At 34.7% G+C, this 16433-nt stretch overlaps 1 protein-coding gene across 1 annotated transcript in view; it reads left to right on the top strand.

Moving 5' to 3' along the window:
• Vav3 (vav guanine nucleotide exchange factor 3) overlaps positions 1-16433 on the top strand; it is a 357523-nt gene that overhangs the window by 314191 nt on the left and 26899 nt on the right. The window contains exons 21-24 of the mRNA XM_046427576.2: positions 5694-5759; positions 8728-8762; positions 13275-13391; positions 13947-14034. Of these exons, the coding sequence (XP_046283532.1) occupies positions 5694-5759; positions 8728-8762; positions 13275-13391; positions 13947-14034 (306 nt within the window). The remainder of the gene's footprint in view (positions 1-5693; positions 5760-8727; positions 8763-13274; positions 13392-13946; positions 14035-16433) is intronic.

Raw genomic sequence — 16433 nt, 5'->3', positions numbered from 1 at the left:
TCATTTGAGAGTGCAAGAATGTTTAGAGGTGAAAAACTGGGTTATGAGATTCTTAACCTAATCAGTGCATTCATCTGCTCGAATGGATTAACTGAGTGATAACTGTAGGCAGGTAGGGTGTGACTGGAGGAGAAAGGTCATTAAGGTCATACTTTGGGGGTATATATTTTTGTCCCTGGTGAGTGAAACAGTTTCTCTCTTCTTCCAAATTGTCAAGTCCTGAGTTGTTTTCCTCCTCCATACCTTTCCACCATGGTGTTCTGTCTCACCTTGGGCCCAGAGTATCAGAGTTGGGCAACTGCACAGAGAGCTCTGAATCCATGAACCCCAAATAAACTTCTCCTTCTCTAATTATTCTTGTCAAATCTTTTGCTCACAGTGGCAAAAAAAAAAAAAAGCTCACTGAAACTTTGGAATTCATTGTAGTGACCCTTTGGTATAACCATATGAAATTATGCTTAACAAGTTTCAAAGTGTTCACTGGCAGGAAAAAGTATACCTGACTCACTGTATAGGGGCAAATTAACAATGAAAGAATAGATACACTTTCCAGAAAGCATTTGTATAAAGAATGCATTGTATAGTTCTGTTCAGGTGAAAGTGACAGGAGAATATATGTTACCTATGGATTAATAAAATGTGCTTTCATATAGAGAGAGTGGTGCAATTACACACAGGATTAGGTATTCCCATATTAATAACACATGAATGGACCAATAAAAACTGAAGATTTAGAAATAAAGGAATCAATTGAGATAATTAAAAAACAATATTGTGGATAAAATAGAAATCAAGTACATAGCTTTACAAAGTGCATTCACACCTATTAATTCTTTTATCCTGTAACACCCTGGTGAAGTATGTGTTGTCATCATTCCTGTTTTACCATGGAGGCTTGCCTAAGGTTGCACAGCTTTTTATAGCACAGCCAGGAATAGAATGAACTCTTCTGATGCAATATCCCTATGATACCACCTTTCTTTGCATTTCAGGAACTGGCCTGTACATATATCTGACTGATGACAGTGGTGACAGTATGGTTGCAGCTATGATGAGAAATCACTCCTTATCAAAGGCCAGTTTCAGGTTAGGTCTTTTCCTGATCATCTCCAATTTTCTGGACTTTTTGTTTCATAACTTGTCTTCACAACACTTATCAGAATAATTCCAAAAATAGTGCTTTCATCTATCTATTCCCATTTGCCCAACCACCCTTTTATTTGCCCATTTATTCACCCATCCAGTAAATAAACGAATTTCCATACATCTTTGCTTATTTTCCTGTAATTCATGGCCACATTATATGTCTTTCTACTCCCCTCCCCGGCCCGCCCTCAAACTGTGTATTTCTCATAAAAGAGAAGTGACTGGGCAAGGGTGACAGTTGCTCTGTCCATTAGCCATGTGCAATAAATTGCTTATTAATCTCCACAGCATCCCCATGCATACATTGAGAGTGGTTAAAGCATTGTAACTGGAGAATTTCCAATCTTTTATAAATAACCATTAATCTTTCCCTTTTACATTCAGCTTTCCACATCTGTTTCAAATTGTTCGGTACTAGTTCAGGAGTGCATTAAAGCTCCAATCCAGGTAGTATTAAAGGAATAAATGAGGCCCGGGGAAGAGATACTGTATTTTTCTTAAAGCAATTCTTTCTTCTTTTACAAAGTTAGGAACCAAGCAATTTATGATTAAGATTTTTGTAGGATATCCTCTGTCATTTTAAACCTTCCTTGTCTAGGGTTTAAAATGTATTTTTAGCTCTGGTATCCTGGAAAATGTTTTTCTCTATTCAGGTAAATTTTAAGTATCATTTCTACCAGCAATAAGGTAGTTTTAATTTATTATGATTCACTATGGATTCTTTTTGAAGAAGAATGTGGACTAGTTAAACCTAAGGTCAGTTAGAAATAAATAAATGCTTGACTATGCATTTATACTTGTGATGTTCAGAATTTCAGAGAAAGTTATCAGTAATTTTAGTTTGATACATTTTTCTACAGGAAGCAATTTGCTTGTCAGTAAAAAGGTATTATTATTTTATGAATTGTAATTTAATATTTTGCTTTGTATTTGCTTCAATTTACTTAATGACAGTTATAAAAGTGTACCATATTCCCACCATATTCATCTCATAATCTATTTTCTCAGGTACTTTCCAAAGAAAAAATGTTCATAAAATGACCCAAACTGTAATGTTAAATTTCCAAAAATCTCATCACATATACAAATATGCCCTGCAGAATAAATGCATATAAAGATAGTACCATATGGTATATCAGATGACACATAGTATAAAAAAGGAATATTTTCTAGTTGACCTTGAAGATATTAAGGAACTCACAGAACAAATATCAGACAGGAAGGTTGCTAAAAGATGATTCCCTATCTCTGGCATTTGTAATAGGCATTAAAAAAAAAAAAAAAGATGACAACCTGGTTGTCTGACCCAGAATAAAATGCCCACACAGGAATATAAAGGAAGAAATTCAGTTACATGTCTCTCATCAAGGTTAGTAAAATCTCATAGATAGATCACCACATTAAGTGAACTAAATCGCTGGAATCTGAGGATGGTTTATTTCATGGTTACAGCCTGCAAATGTAGGGGGTTGGCAGCAGCTCCATCCATTAGTACTAAGAATTACCATTGTGTATCCCACCCACATCCCCCAAGGAAGCAAAGACTTCCTTCCTGCACACTACTTTATTTTGAATTCTCCAAATGTTATGGGATGGCCATTTCCTTAATAAATGAAATAATTGAATATAGCACATGTTATCTGTCATAGCTAAAACTGAGGTCTCATAAGAATTTGTAAGGAATTCTAACTTTATTCATCTGTTAAGATAGATTAAATTTTTTCTCCTCTCTCTGTCATCTAAGGAATGTGTGTGACCATTAAGGAAACGTTAATGTTTCCTAGGGCATTTCATCAAGAAAGAAGTAATTTGGGATGACCATTAGTCAGCTTTTCCTTGCTATAATGAAAATACCTGGAAAAAAAAAAACAATGTAAAGAAAGAAAAACCTATTTTGGCTCATGGTTTGAGAGGATTCAGTCCATAGTCTGATGACTCCAAGGTAGAAGCATTAAGGTGAAAAAAACATGGTGGATGAAAACTGTCGGCTCATGGCAGATGGGAAGTAGAGGGAGTGCAGGGAAATAAACCCTTTCAGGGCATGTCCCTAGTAACCTGCTTTCTTCACCTAGGCCCTCCCCCTCAGTAGTCTATTCAGATATCAGTATGTCAATTTATCCAGTTTATCCTTGCATCATTATGAACTATTACCCATTTAAATCTCAAAGGGGTCTGGTTTGGATGGAAAATGAAAGAATCACCCCATTTTACAGCATTTCTTACACTGTGGTCCCTTTCTCAACCATCTAGGATGATTTCAGTTCCTATTCATGCCTCTCTTGTGGACCACTTGGTTCTACAAAAGAAGATAGAGGGAAAAAAATTGCCAGTCATACATTTTCCTAAATTATAAAAAATTGTAAACTTCCTCCTACTATTTCACTTTTTGTATCTTCATCCTTCTTTCTCCTTTGTGGCATTGTGTCCTCCAACACATGCTTCTTATATAAAATGTCAGGGACAGGTCATTATTCACTGTATGAATATTTTTATATAGAAACCGGCAGCATAATGCTTGTACTGGTTGTAGGTGTAAAGATGATGTGTGTTATAGTTTATTCGTTTCAGGGAAGAGGAAGTTTGGGTCTTAACTACTCAAAGACATGGGATTATTAAAATGTAAGATACCTCAGTTCACAAACACTTATTAAATGCCTGCCATGTGTCCTACATTGGGTAACACAAAAATGACAGACATGTTGTTCTTGATCTCAAAAAACTCATCGTAAAATGATGGAGAAGAACAGATACAGCAATTATTACATGGTCTGCCAAAGTACTACTAGTACTACTAGTTTGCTACCAAAGTACTACTAAATTTTGTGCTACTAAGAGGATATGAAGGTGCAGTGGGAAAACAGGCTTGGGATTAAATCAGGATCTGTAGCTTGGGGTGGTTTTATAGAAGAGATGACAGAGTGGGTAGTCTATTAACTAAGTTTTGAACAGAGTGAAAGTATTCTTCCATACAGGTTCCTTTCGTCAGTTTTGTTGAAGGAAGTAGATGGTATTACTTGTCCATCTTGTACTGTAACAAAAATATCACCTGAACTCTGCATTCTATAGATTAAAACATTTTCTTGTTTTGATAAAGGGAAATTCACAGTTCACAATTCTTAAAATAGCCATAATTTTCAATTTGTTGGTGCACCTCCAAATACAGCTTTGGAGAAAAAAAAAAGCTTTTACTCTCTGGCCTTTAATCTGCCAAATAGACTTTTTAGTGCATTATCTATCAGAGGTCTTAATAATCTTTTTTTAGGAAATATCACTCATTTTTTTCTCTTCTAAGTTCAATCAATGTGTGGTTCCTACCCACAGACTTTCATATTTTACACTTAGGTGGCATTGTAGTACACTTATATATGAGAGTACGGATGGTCCCCAAATATTATTCTTATTTACTTGTATCTCAGTGTCATGCTTACAATAAAGCGACACAGACAACTCAGCAATACAGTTGAGTGAAAGAAACACTTCATTCCAACTTTATAGTTACTGTGCTTCTTACTGTCACTCCCTTAGTCTCTGTTTCTTCTCCTAATGGTTGCTACCTGTCTTCTGTTGACACTAATTTCTCTGTCTTCTCTACATATTTCCTCCCATGTCAGTTTGCCAATGATGTCCCGATTCCCCTCTGTATGATGGTCATCTCTGTCTGTTATCTGTTTGGTTGGATTATGGAATTACCCTTACCCCCATCCTTGACATTTCTCCCAGTAATTAACTCACCTATTCTTCTCTTTTCATATCTAATCCTCAAGCAAATCCCACAGACTCCAGTTAAATAATGTCTTCACCTGATTCTCCTCTTTCAGTCCTCCTTTTCTACCATGGTACCAGTTTCCTAATACTATCCTTACCTGCAAACCCATGTCCAACTAGAAATCATTTTTCACATTGGTACCAGTTTAATTCTTCTAAAATATGCAGCCCCTTTGGTAAAATGCCACCAAGCAATGATAAAATTAAGATATCATAGAATGACTCTTGCTTCCTTTTAGCTTTATTTTCTAGTATACTTAAGCATCACACTGTATAGAGAAGTAGTGCAGAGCTCTGAAATGAGAATACCTGAGTTTGAATTCTGGTTCTGGCACTTGTTAGCTCTGTGATCTTGGCCAAATCATTTACTTCTTGAGTCTCATTTTCCTCCTTTATGATATGGGAATAGTAATTGGACCTAATGTAGTAGAGGACTGTTGTTTGAATTAAATGAAACACTCAGAGCAGTGTCTATCATATAGGAAGGGTTCAATAAGTATTAGCCATTCTTAGACTCCATCTCTAGATAAGCTTGAGAGAGGGAAAGGTAATAGAATTGAATGGTACATTTAAAAATAAATGACCTAACCCACATGTCAAGTTGAACAATTAAGAAAAAAAAATCTCTAATTTTGCTGCTTTTTCTAAGCCATAGTAAGTTAATATTTAGGACTGGATATAAGATGTAAGTCCTTCTGAGCATCTCGGTAACAACAGTATATAAACAATGTTATGGCATTAACATTTTGTTCTGAACCCCGGAATTTTTTTTTCTAACTTAGGGTAGAAACTTGGCTTCAGGAGAGGTTGGATTTTTCCCAAGTGATGCTGTCAAGCCTTCTCCATGTGTAAGTACTAGTATTTTATTTCTTTATTTCTCTTTTTTTTAACTTTTGATGTTATGATCAGTTATGCAGAAATATACAAAGAAAGGATACTGGTCAAGTTGCTCAGTAGCTTTATTAATATTTTCTGAAGGGATCTTATTATTTCGAACAACATTTTTGAATCAATTGCCTGAAAATATTTTAAAATGTTAATATATTCAAGAGACAAATTTAGCTAACAAGAATTTACAAAATTAAGTGGTAAGGTCTAAGCTATTCCCACACACTTGTGCTACAGGAAGAATTTACATTCAGCTGATATACTGGAAAGCATGCTAGGAAGTGAAAAGTAACAAATTCTTTAATCAAATCTCTAAATACATTTTTATACTTTAATGTGTCATTATTATTTATGTAATATCATAATGATTTTTTCTAAATACATCAAATACAAATAAAAGGAGAATGAATGACTACTACAATAATGTAGGTGAATATAACTAAAATGTACTCTCGTGATTTATGATATTGATAAATTTCTATTTGGGGTGATATGATTTTAATATCTTAATTTGACATTTAGGGTGGAAATTTCCACAAAATTTTTTGAAGTCATTTAGTCCAAAGTAAATGAATTTTTGTTTTATTAATATGGTAGAGATGATTTTTTGAAAAAAGAAAACCCTCAAAACTCTTCTTTTTTTAATATTTTTTAGTTGTTGATGGACCTTTGTGTTTTGTTTTCTTTTGTTTTTTATTTGTATGTGGTGCTGAGAATCATAGCCAGTGCCTCACACATGCTAGGCAAGCAGACTACCACTGAGCCGCAACCCCAGCTCCTCAAAACTCTTCTTAAACTATCTTTCTTGCTATATTTAAATTGTGCCTGTGTTTCTAAATCGGACATTATTTTTAATATTACAAATGTGAGGAGCACACCTGTAAACTCAGCGGCTCTGGATAAAGCAGGAGGATTGTCAGTTCAAAGCAAGCCTCAGAAACCAATGAAGCTTTAAGTAACTTAGTGATACCCTTTCTCAAAATAAAACTTTTTTTTTTTTTTTTTCAAAAAAGCTGAGATGTGGCTCAGTGGCTTGGCATCCCTGGGTTCAACTCCCTGTATCAATAAAAGAAATAAACATAAAAACAAAAAAGTGTCTGCTACCCTTGATTTCAGAAGGTAGTCTATAAGATAATTTACTACATTCATTTAGGCTCAATTATTTTAAAAAATAAATAAGCATTTCTTATTCTTTTGGTTCTATGATATAATGTCACATTTAAAAACTTTTTAAGATTATGTTATAATGTTGAATGATTGTTGAAGTTTGATACTTCTCTTATTTACTTAGATAAGTAACAATGATTTTTTAGTTAGTTTTCTGTCATTTGTATGAGAGATATTCAGGCTTCCTACCTGTAAAGCAATGATGTGTATCCATAGGCATGTAGCAAGAGATAATGTATGCTAATATTAAGATATTTTGTGATCTGGAGGCATCAAATCAAGAATATTAACCATTTCATGTAACAAATGCTATCATCTGTTTATGACATCTTGAATATAGTATAAAATGAGCATTCGAAGTTTTATTTTAGAGATGGTCTTACATGAAATGGGCTTTCAAAAATAATTGTTGAATGTATGAACAAAGGAGTAAAAGGCAAAGACAACTCCCTGGCTATATATAGGCAGTTAAATGCTAGATAACAACAGTGTATGGAAGCAAGAAGAGTTTCTATCTTGGAAAAATATTAAGTAGCTCCAGTTGTGCCAGTCCTCTTACAGGTAACAGCTGTAAAATATGAACAAAATATAAAAACAAAACAAAATGTCTGAAGGCACTGACTAGGAGAATTGCCTCTTGGAAAAGGGAATGATATCCAGGTTTTATGATAGCTTGAGGGCAAGGACTAGGTTGTGGAATTCAACTAGGTTAAAATTCAGTTAGAAACCTTAGGGTATCTCCAACTTGAAGAACCAAGTCTGGAGTTTAAAACAACCACAACAGCTGGAGAGGGAGATAAGAAATGTTAGAAAGGAAGGAGACAAGAGATGGACAACCTCAAATTCTGTGTATAAATTCTGCCTAAGTCTCTGAGTGGTGAAGATTCTAAACAGCACAGTTATATTCTGTATTTAAATATCACAGCTATATTCTATAGTTTACTATAACTGAAGGTAACAGTATTTTTGATCACTCTATATGATAAAACCCCGGAATACCATGGGATATATATGTCAAAGACTCAGATCATTCATGAAACTTTTCTGAACACGAGACTACCTATGCTTCCACCTTTTCTCAGGAACTTATAGATGTGTCTCCTCTCTATGGAATGGATTTTGTTATTTTATGAATATTTGTTTACCTTCTCTGGCTTTATTTATTTTTCTAGTTGCCTTCAGCTGCTAAAAGAACATTTTTTAAAAAATTAGAATGGAATATGTAAGACTTTTCTCTTTTGTAAAGCTCTATCTGAGAAAAGGGGGAAATAGATATTTTCCATGATATTTTCCTGAATAAAAGTTTTCTACTTGGTAGACTTTAAAATCAGAGTTTAGAATTTGTTAAGTAATAGATTCTTCATCCAGTGTTTATTCTTTATTTTGCGTGTTTTCTTAATGTGAAACCGAAGTGCTATTTGATTTCCTTAATAACATTTTCATTTTAGTTTTCTATGATAGGATTAAATTGCCTCGATAATAAATATTGAAAGTTTCTAGTTCATATTTTCCTGCTATCTCTCCCCTTGGAGGTACAGCAGCAATAAAATGAATGAAAGAATGAATTAAAGTGAAATGAATTATTTTCTACTTATCTGACATATACTATGATTCATTCTGTATAAAATTGCCAATGGATAGTTCTAGGGCTGTACTACTTAAGGGTTTTATAGAGCTGAGTCAGCTGAACTGAATTAATGATTGATTTCTAAAAGCTTCCCTTAAGTAAACTTAATCTATTTTTGCCTTTTTATATCCTAGGTGCCCAAACCAGTAGATTATTCTTGCCAACCTTGGTAAGTATTAAAAATGTTTATGTAGCTAAGTTGAAATACCATACCCTTACCTTGAGGATGCCTTAAATGTGGGGGTAGTAAACCATGTTCCATTTCCATTTGTCCTCAATAAAGGTATTTTCAGATGTAACAAAACATCATAATGAATCCATATATTGCTGGCCTTTCTGTATCTTTATCAGAGAGTGGTGTGTGTGTGTGTGTGTGTGTGTGTGTGTGTGTGCGCGCACACACATGAATGCACTAGACTGTGAATGAAAAGTTTATAACAGCCACAAGAAGGAATGGGGCATAGGTAAATATGTGTCTTGTATTTTAGAAAGATAAATTTCATGAGGCAGAGAGAAAAATATGAATCATTTGAGTATGAAACTAAGAATTAGCTCAAAAAGAATAGTAGAGTCTAAAAATACAATTTGCAATACATAGGAGCAGTAAATATAGCCACATATCTTTGGGTGTAGATAGGTGACATACTTACTACTTGGAGGCTGGCAATATAATTAGCAGAACCAAGGATTAACAGTAATTATTTTTTAGATATCTTAAATGTAAAAAATATATTTAGGATCTGGAATAGTTATGATCGTCATCATAACAATTAATATGTACTGAGTACTTAGTATGTGCTTTATATTTTGCATGTTTTATTTCATCTTGTTTTTCTAACATTCATATGAGGAAGATTATTATTTTTATTGTTATGGATGAAGAAAGAAAGGTTAGGGCCATGCAGTGAGTGAGTGGTAGGGCCATGCAGTGAGTGAGTGGTAGGGCCATGCAGTGAGTAAGTGGTAGAGGCAGGAATCCAGGTTATACCATCTGCACATTGCTATACAGCCTCTCAAAAGACAAAACGTGAGCATAATATTCATTTGCATTTGTTTCTCCGAATGTTTTTTGACTCCTCTTAAAATGACTGAATATGTTTTCTCTTTCCTGATGTTTAAGTATGTGCATACAAATGAGAGATCAGGGTACATACAGAAATGAGATATCCTGAGATTGTGTAGTCCTAATTCACTTTGCAAGTGTAGACACCACCTGAGTTGTCTGATATTTTTTAAACCTTCTGGTTACTTTCTGTGCTATAAGTAAAATGGGAGATGCCAGTCTGCTTTGCAATGCCTAGGAATCCATTGCCCAGGGTATAGGATTCTTCCCCTCCCTCATGCCCTCTGCCTCTTTCAGCAGCCACTTCTGCCTTCTGAGAAATTATCTGCCTTCTCTGCTATACCCTCTGAGCCTCAGCACAGAGCTTGCTGAAAGTATTGGAGGTTTTCTGATAGAACTGGGAAAGTCATTTTTGCCTGACTTAAGACAATTTCTAGGTCTTAGTTTTTGTGGAATTGAAAACTATAGTCCTGACAAGAATTAAATTTGGACATTACAGCTAATAGCATGGACAAACTGAAAAACATCAGGATCAGATACAAATCATGGCAGTATTATGATTGAAGTCCTTCTTTTTCCTCCTCCCACTTTTCATGTAACTAGGTATTATTGTTACAGGGCCATACTAATGCTGCAGATTACAGACATTTTATGAAACAAGCTTAATCAGGTATTTGGGAATGAATCAGGACTCTTTGTTTTAAAATGCACCCTTGCCAATACATACAATTCTATTGAAAATATGACTGGCTAGAATAGTATTATTCCTTATGATAAAAAAAAATCAAGATGTTCAGACAAAGGGAGAGCCTTAAAATAGGAAGAAATAAAGATATTTCATAGTAGAATTTAAAATTACTTTCCTCCCCTCCCTTGAGCAACCTGGACAGTTTATTCAAACTAAGCAGGCAGTTTTGTGTAAAATGTCTTCTGCTAGGGAACAAAATGATCAACCACACCAGGAAATGGAACCTTCAATTTTAGAAATACTAAACTGTTTAGAGAAAATTACACTGAATGATGGCATGGTAGTTCTCAAGTCACTGAGACGTTGAATACTACCAACTGTATTACGTGCTCATTATTTCCACATTTAAAGGAGGTTGTTCTCACAAGGTAACTTTTGTCTCTTATATAGGCCATGAAATGAAATGGAAAATCAAGGCGATTATCTTCAATAATCTATGTTTTAGGGTGTCAAAAAGCAAAGACGACGCATGGGCCTAGAAACTGGAGAATTACTTGAAAATCTTCATGTAGAACAGGAAATAAATACCAAGGTTCCTACTCTATTTTCATAAATGTGGGCCTTAGGAGTGATACATTCCATGTGTCCACTTGGAGGAAGCTGAAGGATGAGCTACAAAGCCAAGGAAGAGGCATATTCAGAATCCAGGAAAGGAAAGCAAGGGAAGTCTCAAGACCACAGACATTCAGCAGGGTTGGAGAGGAAGCAAGAGATTGGAAATGTTCAAAAGAAGTCACTCCAGAGAGGGGGAAAAATCAAAAGAGACAGAGTGAGGCATTGAAAATGTATTATTCACGAGTTTATTTGAAGGATTTGGAAAGAATTTGTGATAGACATAAAGAATCAACCACCGAGCCACATTCCCAGCCATTTTTAAAATATTTTATTTAGAGACAGGGTCTTGCTAAGTTGCTGAGGCTGGCTTTGAACTTATGATCCTCTTGCCTCAGCCTCCCTAGCTGCTAGGATCATAGGTGTGCACCACGTGCCCAGCTTACATAAAATATCTCGAGAAAACAAAAAATGAAGTCTTATGTGATAACCTGCTAAAACTGGGTCAGATGACAGCTCAGGTTTGTAGAGGTTACAGAGAGAGCAAAGAGCAGCACCATGAAGAAACAAGCATTGGGCACTGGGGAAAATGACATTCCTTCATTACGCTTAGGATGACATGTAGTAAATTGTAGTATGAGCATGTTATTTAAAAATATGCAAGTAGAAATAAGGAAAAAAAATTAAATTCTTCGAACTGATGGTCGGAGCAGGATGTTTGATGGAGTACTTCTCCTTTTCATTATGTTCTTATAGCCTGAGCTACCTTTTAAATTGTTTTTGTATTACTTTGATAAAAGTGCATTCATCAGCTGGATGTTGCTGAGGTGTGGTGGCACACACCTGTAATCCCAGCAGCGTGGGAGGCTGAGACAGGAGGATCCTGAGTTCAAAGCCAGCCTCTGCAAAAAGCAAGGTGCTAAGCAACTCAGTGAGACTGTCTTTAAATAAAATACAAAAAATAGGGCTGTGGATGTGGTCAAGTGCCCTTGAGTTAAATCCCCATTTCCCACACACCCCAAAATGCATTCATTGCTACTAATTATGATATGTGCTATGAAAATAGGGGTACTGTAATGAGAATAATGGAGTGGAGGGTACAAAATGTAGGATGACTTTCTTTAGATGGGATGCTCAGGAAAACCTCACTCTCTAAATCTGAAGGAATTATGTTGCTGGAAGGTGTCTTTCCAGACAAAGAACACAGTCTTCCAGGAGACTAATTAAAAAGGAGCTTGGTGAATTCTTGGAGCTGAAAGAAGGCCAGAGATAAAGATGAAGGGTGTGGTAAGAGATAAGGTTGAAGAGGTAGGCATGAATCATATCACACCAGGTCCTAGAGTTCATGGATTGTTATAACTCAAGTTACTACAGCATAAAATGCCTTCAGGTCCCCTTTGTATTTGATGGAAACCTAACATGCCCTCCCTCAATATACTTTTGTTGAATGCCTATATACATTTAAAATAAATAATTAGTGTAGATTACATTTGGATATTTATAGTTATATGAATCTATGTGTAAATCAGAGAATTTTCTGGACTATTAAGCCATAAAGAGCTTTGAAAGAGAACAAAACTAAACAAAAGCTTTTTTTCTTTAATTTCTATTGCCCAAAATCTCTGATCTATTTTTCCAGTCAACGTAACACCTATATTTGATATAAGGGGGTCATTCAAGAATATTTTAACATTATATTTGGGGCTTTTATTACGATAGTTTTTATTATTATAGAGTTTGGATATGTTAAAGGCCCACAATCTAGGGAAAATTGAATTCTGAGTTTGAAAACTATCTAACTTTTAAAAGTAAGTGTTACTTATTATTACAAATTTCTTAAGAAAATTAGTTATCAAAATTGTGGGCTGAAGATGCTCAAAAGAGATTTCATAGTGTATATACAAAAGGTGAAGAGAACATGCGTATGCATATGCATATGTGTGTGTAAGTGTGTGTGTTTGTGTGTTTCTTCTGAAGGGCAAGTCTTTTTCCACTTGTCCCTAAATTTCCCACATCTGTCTTTGTGACTCAATGCCTACTGGATCCTCTTTTTGTCCTATTTATATATTTCATAAATATTTACTGAGTGCTTACTGTGTATTAGGCACTGTTCACTTTGCTATGGTTAACTTCGTAGAACATTTGTGTTTTGACATATTAAAGGGCTTTTCCAAATTATTTTTAAGCAATGTAATTCATATGGAAGTAAGAACATATCAGATCTGCTACTAAATTAGAATCCTGACAGATTCATATTTTTAGCCTCTGTTCCCTTTCAGTTACATTATCCAAATTTTCCATGTTATTGTTTCTTACAGGTATGCTGGAGCAATGGAAAGATTGCAGGCAGAGACTGAACTTATTAATAGGGTAAATAGTACTTACCTTGTGAGGCACAGGACCAAAGAGTCAGGAGAATATGCAATTAGCATTAAGTAAGTAGGACAAGTACTTTTACAGAAATAGATTTCCTGTTTTCATAATTGCATAGACCATCTGACATGTATAACACTGAAGTTGAAAACCAAGATTCTAATTGCAGCAGAAATAATGCATCTATTCAGACAGTTCATTAATACTTGAAAATATCTGTTAGAAAACAGTAATAAGTGTTATAGGCTGCTAATTGGCATATTAGATTTCTTTCATAACATTATATTTTGTTGACTTGATGTGTGTATATTTCTAATAAATTCTAAGTATATATTAGGTTTTGTCTTATTTATTTTCTGCTTCTCAAACTTAACTTTGTAAATTAAGTATAATCATTAGTCAAGTCCACCCCCATCCTTCCTTCAAATATTGGTCGTATCTTCAACCAATCTAGTAAATATATTTTGTTAATTAGCTGTCACCATTGTATTGGCATAGTTATATATTGTGTCTTCGGAATTAATTCTTATAATGTTATTGGGGCTTTCCCTCTGGTAATTATTGATTTATACTGATTAAAAACACATTTATATTCATAAGTTATTCATTGCCCATAGGTATAATAATGAAGCAAAGCACATCAAGATTTTAACAAGAGATGGCTTTTTTCACATTGCAGAAAATAGAAAATTTAAAAGTTTAATGGTAAGCATCGATTATTTCTTTTCAATCTTTGATCCCTATTTTTCTGTTGTTAGAAAGGTCAGTTTAATTCTATAGTTTCTTGGAAATTTTGCTCACCGGAAATTATTTAAAGCGAATCATAGTATAGTTTTGTAGCAGAATTCTAAAATGTCTGACTTCAAGAACTCCAATGAAGTTTTGTAAAAAATTGTTCAATGTAGATTTATCTCTTTTTTATTTATTTTTTAGTTGTAGTTGTCAATACCTTTATTTTATTTATTTATTTTTATGTGGTCCTAAGGATTGAACCCAAGGCCTCGCACGAGCTAGGCGAGAACTCTTCTGCTGAGCCACAATACCAGCCCAAAATTGTTTAAACTACTATCATCTATGTTTGCAAGTTTGGGATGGTATTTTAGAGTCTATACTAGTTATGACTCTTAGAACAACAGCAATTTCAAGTATCAACTTTCAGTTTTTAGTATGGGTTTCGGTGTGTGTTTGAATGACATGCAGCAAACTTTTAATATGCTCTTCCTCCCTCTTCTTCCTTCCTTTGCCTCTGTTTCCTCATTCAGCCAGAATATTATAAGTTATGACACAAAGAGTTGTAATTAATAAAATGCCACTCATATTTAATCAAGTTCATTTCAGACAAGATGTAAAGTCAACTGGAAACTTCTGTGTGTATATTTTCTACTAATCTATATTTTCTGTTCAGTGGCTCTCATTATCTTGGACAATTAAATATTAATACGGTAATAGTTTTTTACAATACAATTGATATTTCATAGGAATACTTATATCCTATATATATTTAAATAGAAATAGTATATTGTCAAATTACTTCAGATCAGCAAGGATTATTTGATTAATTCATACATTTTTTAAAATATATAATTTAATAATTTTATTAGCATATAATAATACTTATTATATATGTCATATATAATGCATATATATCATTATTTATGTATTGCTAACAGTAAATAAATGTTCATATTTCTTAAAAATGGTCTCAAGTCTGTTTCTCAAGTCTGGTAGTTTCTTAAGAAAATGAACAATTTGGATATAGAACATAAGGTGCATCTGTACCTACTAAGAACCTTCAGTAACATTGAGAAGTATCACTCATTGACTAAACCATCCATCAAATGATACATACTACATCTTTCTGGAAAACATCAGAAAGTACTTTGCAGACGTTAAAAGTAAAACTGAGTGTAAGTGGGGCTGACAAAAGAGGCCAACTTGAATGCCTTAGTTGAAAATTTAAACTAGCTTTATGACAATGACCAGAATTTTAAAGAAATTGGAACATTTAAATTGAAAGTAAAAGAAGCCACCCTCTATGGACATAAATATCACATATCAAATTCAGAAGCTAAGAATGAGCAACATGGCCTTGTCCTAGAAATGCAAACTCTGTCAAATTGGTAACCAAGATCCAGGCAACCTCCCTGCTGGAGTAACTTACGTTCCATTGGAACAAGCAAGCTGTGCAGAGAGAACTGGAACTGTGGAGGTTCTTCATAAGATGAAAACCTAGGAAGGAGGTGGCAAGTGGATGCACAAATAACGAAGGACAGACACAGCTGAGACATGATGAAAGCATGCACAGGGCTCTCCACATCTCTGCAAGACATGCCAGTGTGAACTTCCACCTGCAGAACTTCCTTGGATGGTAATGAGGCTGCTCCACAGTTTTATAGTTCATATGGCACTTAAAAAAAATGCTGCAGGGCGAAAGACGACTTCCAGCCTTCCACACTGTGGAAGCAGCGAAAGGAACTCCCATCAGAGGAGATGAACAAAGAGGATGAAAGGAATAGCCACTGGAAAGAGCCAGTCAATTTAGCTTTGCATCACAAGCCTTGGTTCAGCTTTAGGAACTTCTTCAGTGATGAAGGTCAGATGTGAAAAGCCGGTAAACCCAAAGCCACCTGGATGGGGAGAGAGATCCCTGAGTTCTTATCTACATGTAAAGCTGTGATTATAGTAAAAACAATCATGACCTGACTTCAGATCATTGATACTAGTGAGCATTAAAGTTTTTGCCTCAGTGTTCTGGAAAAGGAATTAAGAATATTTGTCTTTGAGCTGAGATAAACTACTCTTATAAAACAAATCTCAGAAATGTCATTGTTAGAGACACATGCATGTATTTTTTCCCCCTTTATATCCGGGGATCTTTTGCAGAGAAGCACATTTCACAGTGGATTCAAGGGAGAGGGAAATTAAGCAAAGCTACAAGTGAGGCTAAAAACTAGCAAGAAGATGTAATTGTGAAAAGTTAAGAAAGGCTAAGGAGCTGAAAAGTTTAAGTATCAAAAAAGTCCTTTGGCAGGTGTAACAAATAAGCATGAAAATTGCTGAAGAGGCACCTGAACTGGGTTGCAGATCTCCCTTTCTTTCTGTTT

The sequence above is a fragment of the Marmota monax genome, unplaced genomic scaffold (genome assembly GCF_021218885.2).
Source record: "Marmota monax isolate L192 unplaced genomic scaffold, Marmota_monax_Labrador192_F-V1.1 WCK01_AAM20220418_F8-fsc00184, whole genome shotgun sequence".
Classification (NCBI taxonomy): domain Eukaryota; kingdom Metazoa; phylum Chordata; class Mammalia; order Rodentia; family Sciuridae; genus Marmota; species Marmota monax.
This window is presented reverse-complemented; position numbering and strand designations above follow the sequence as displayed.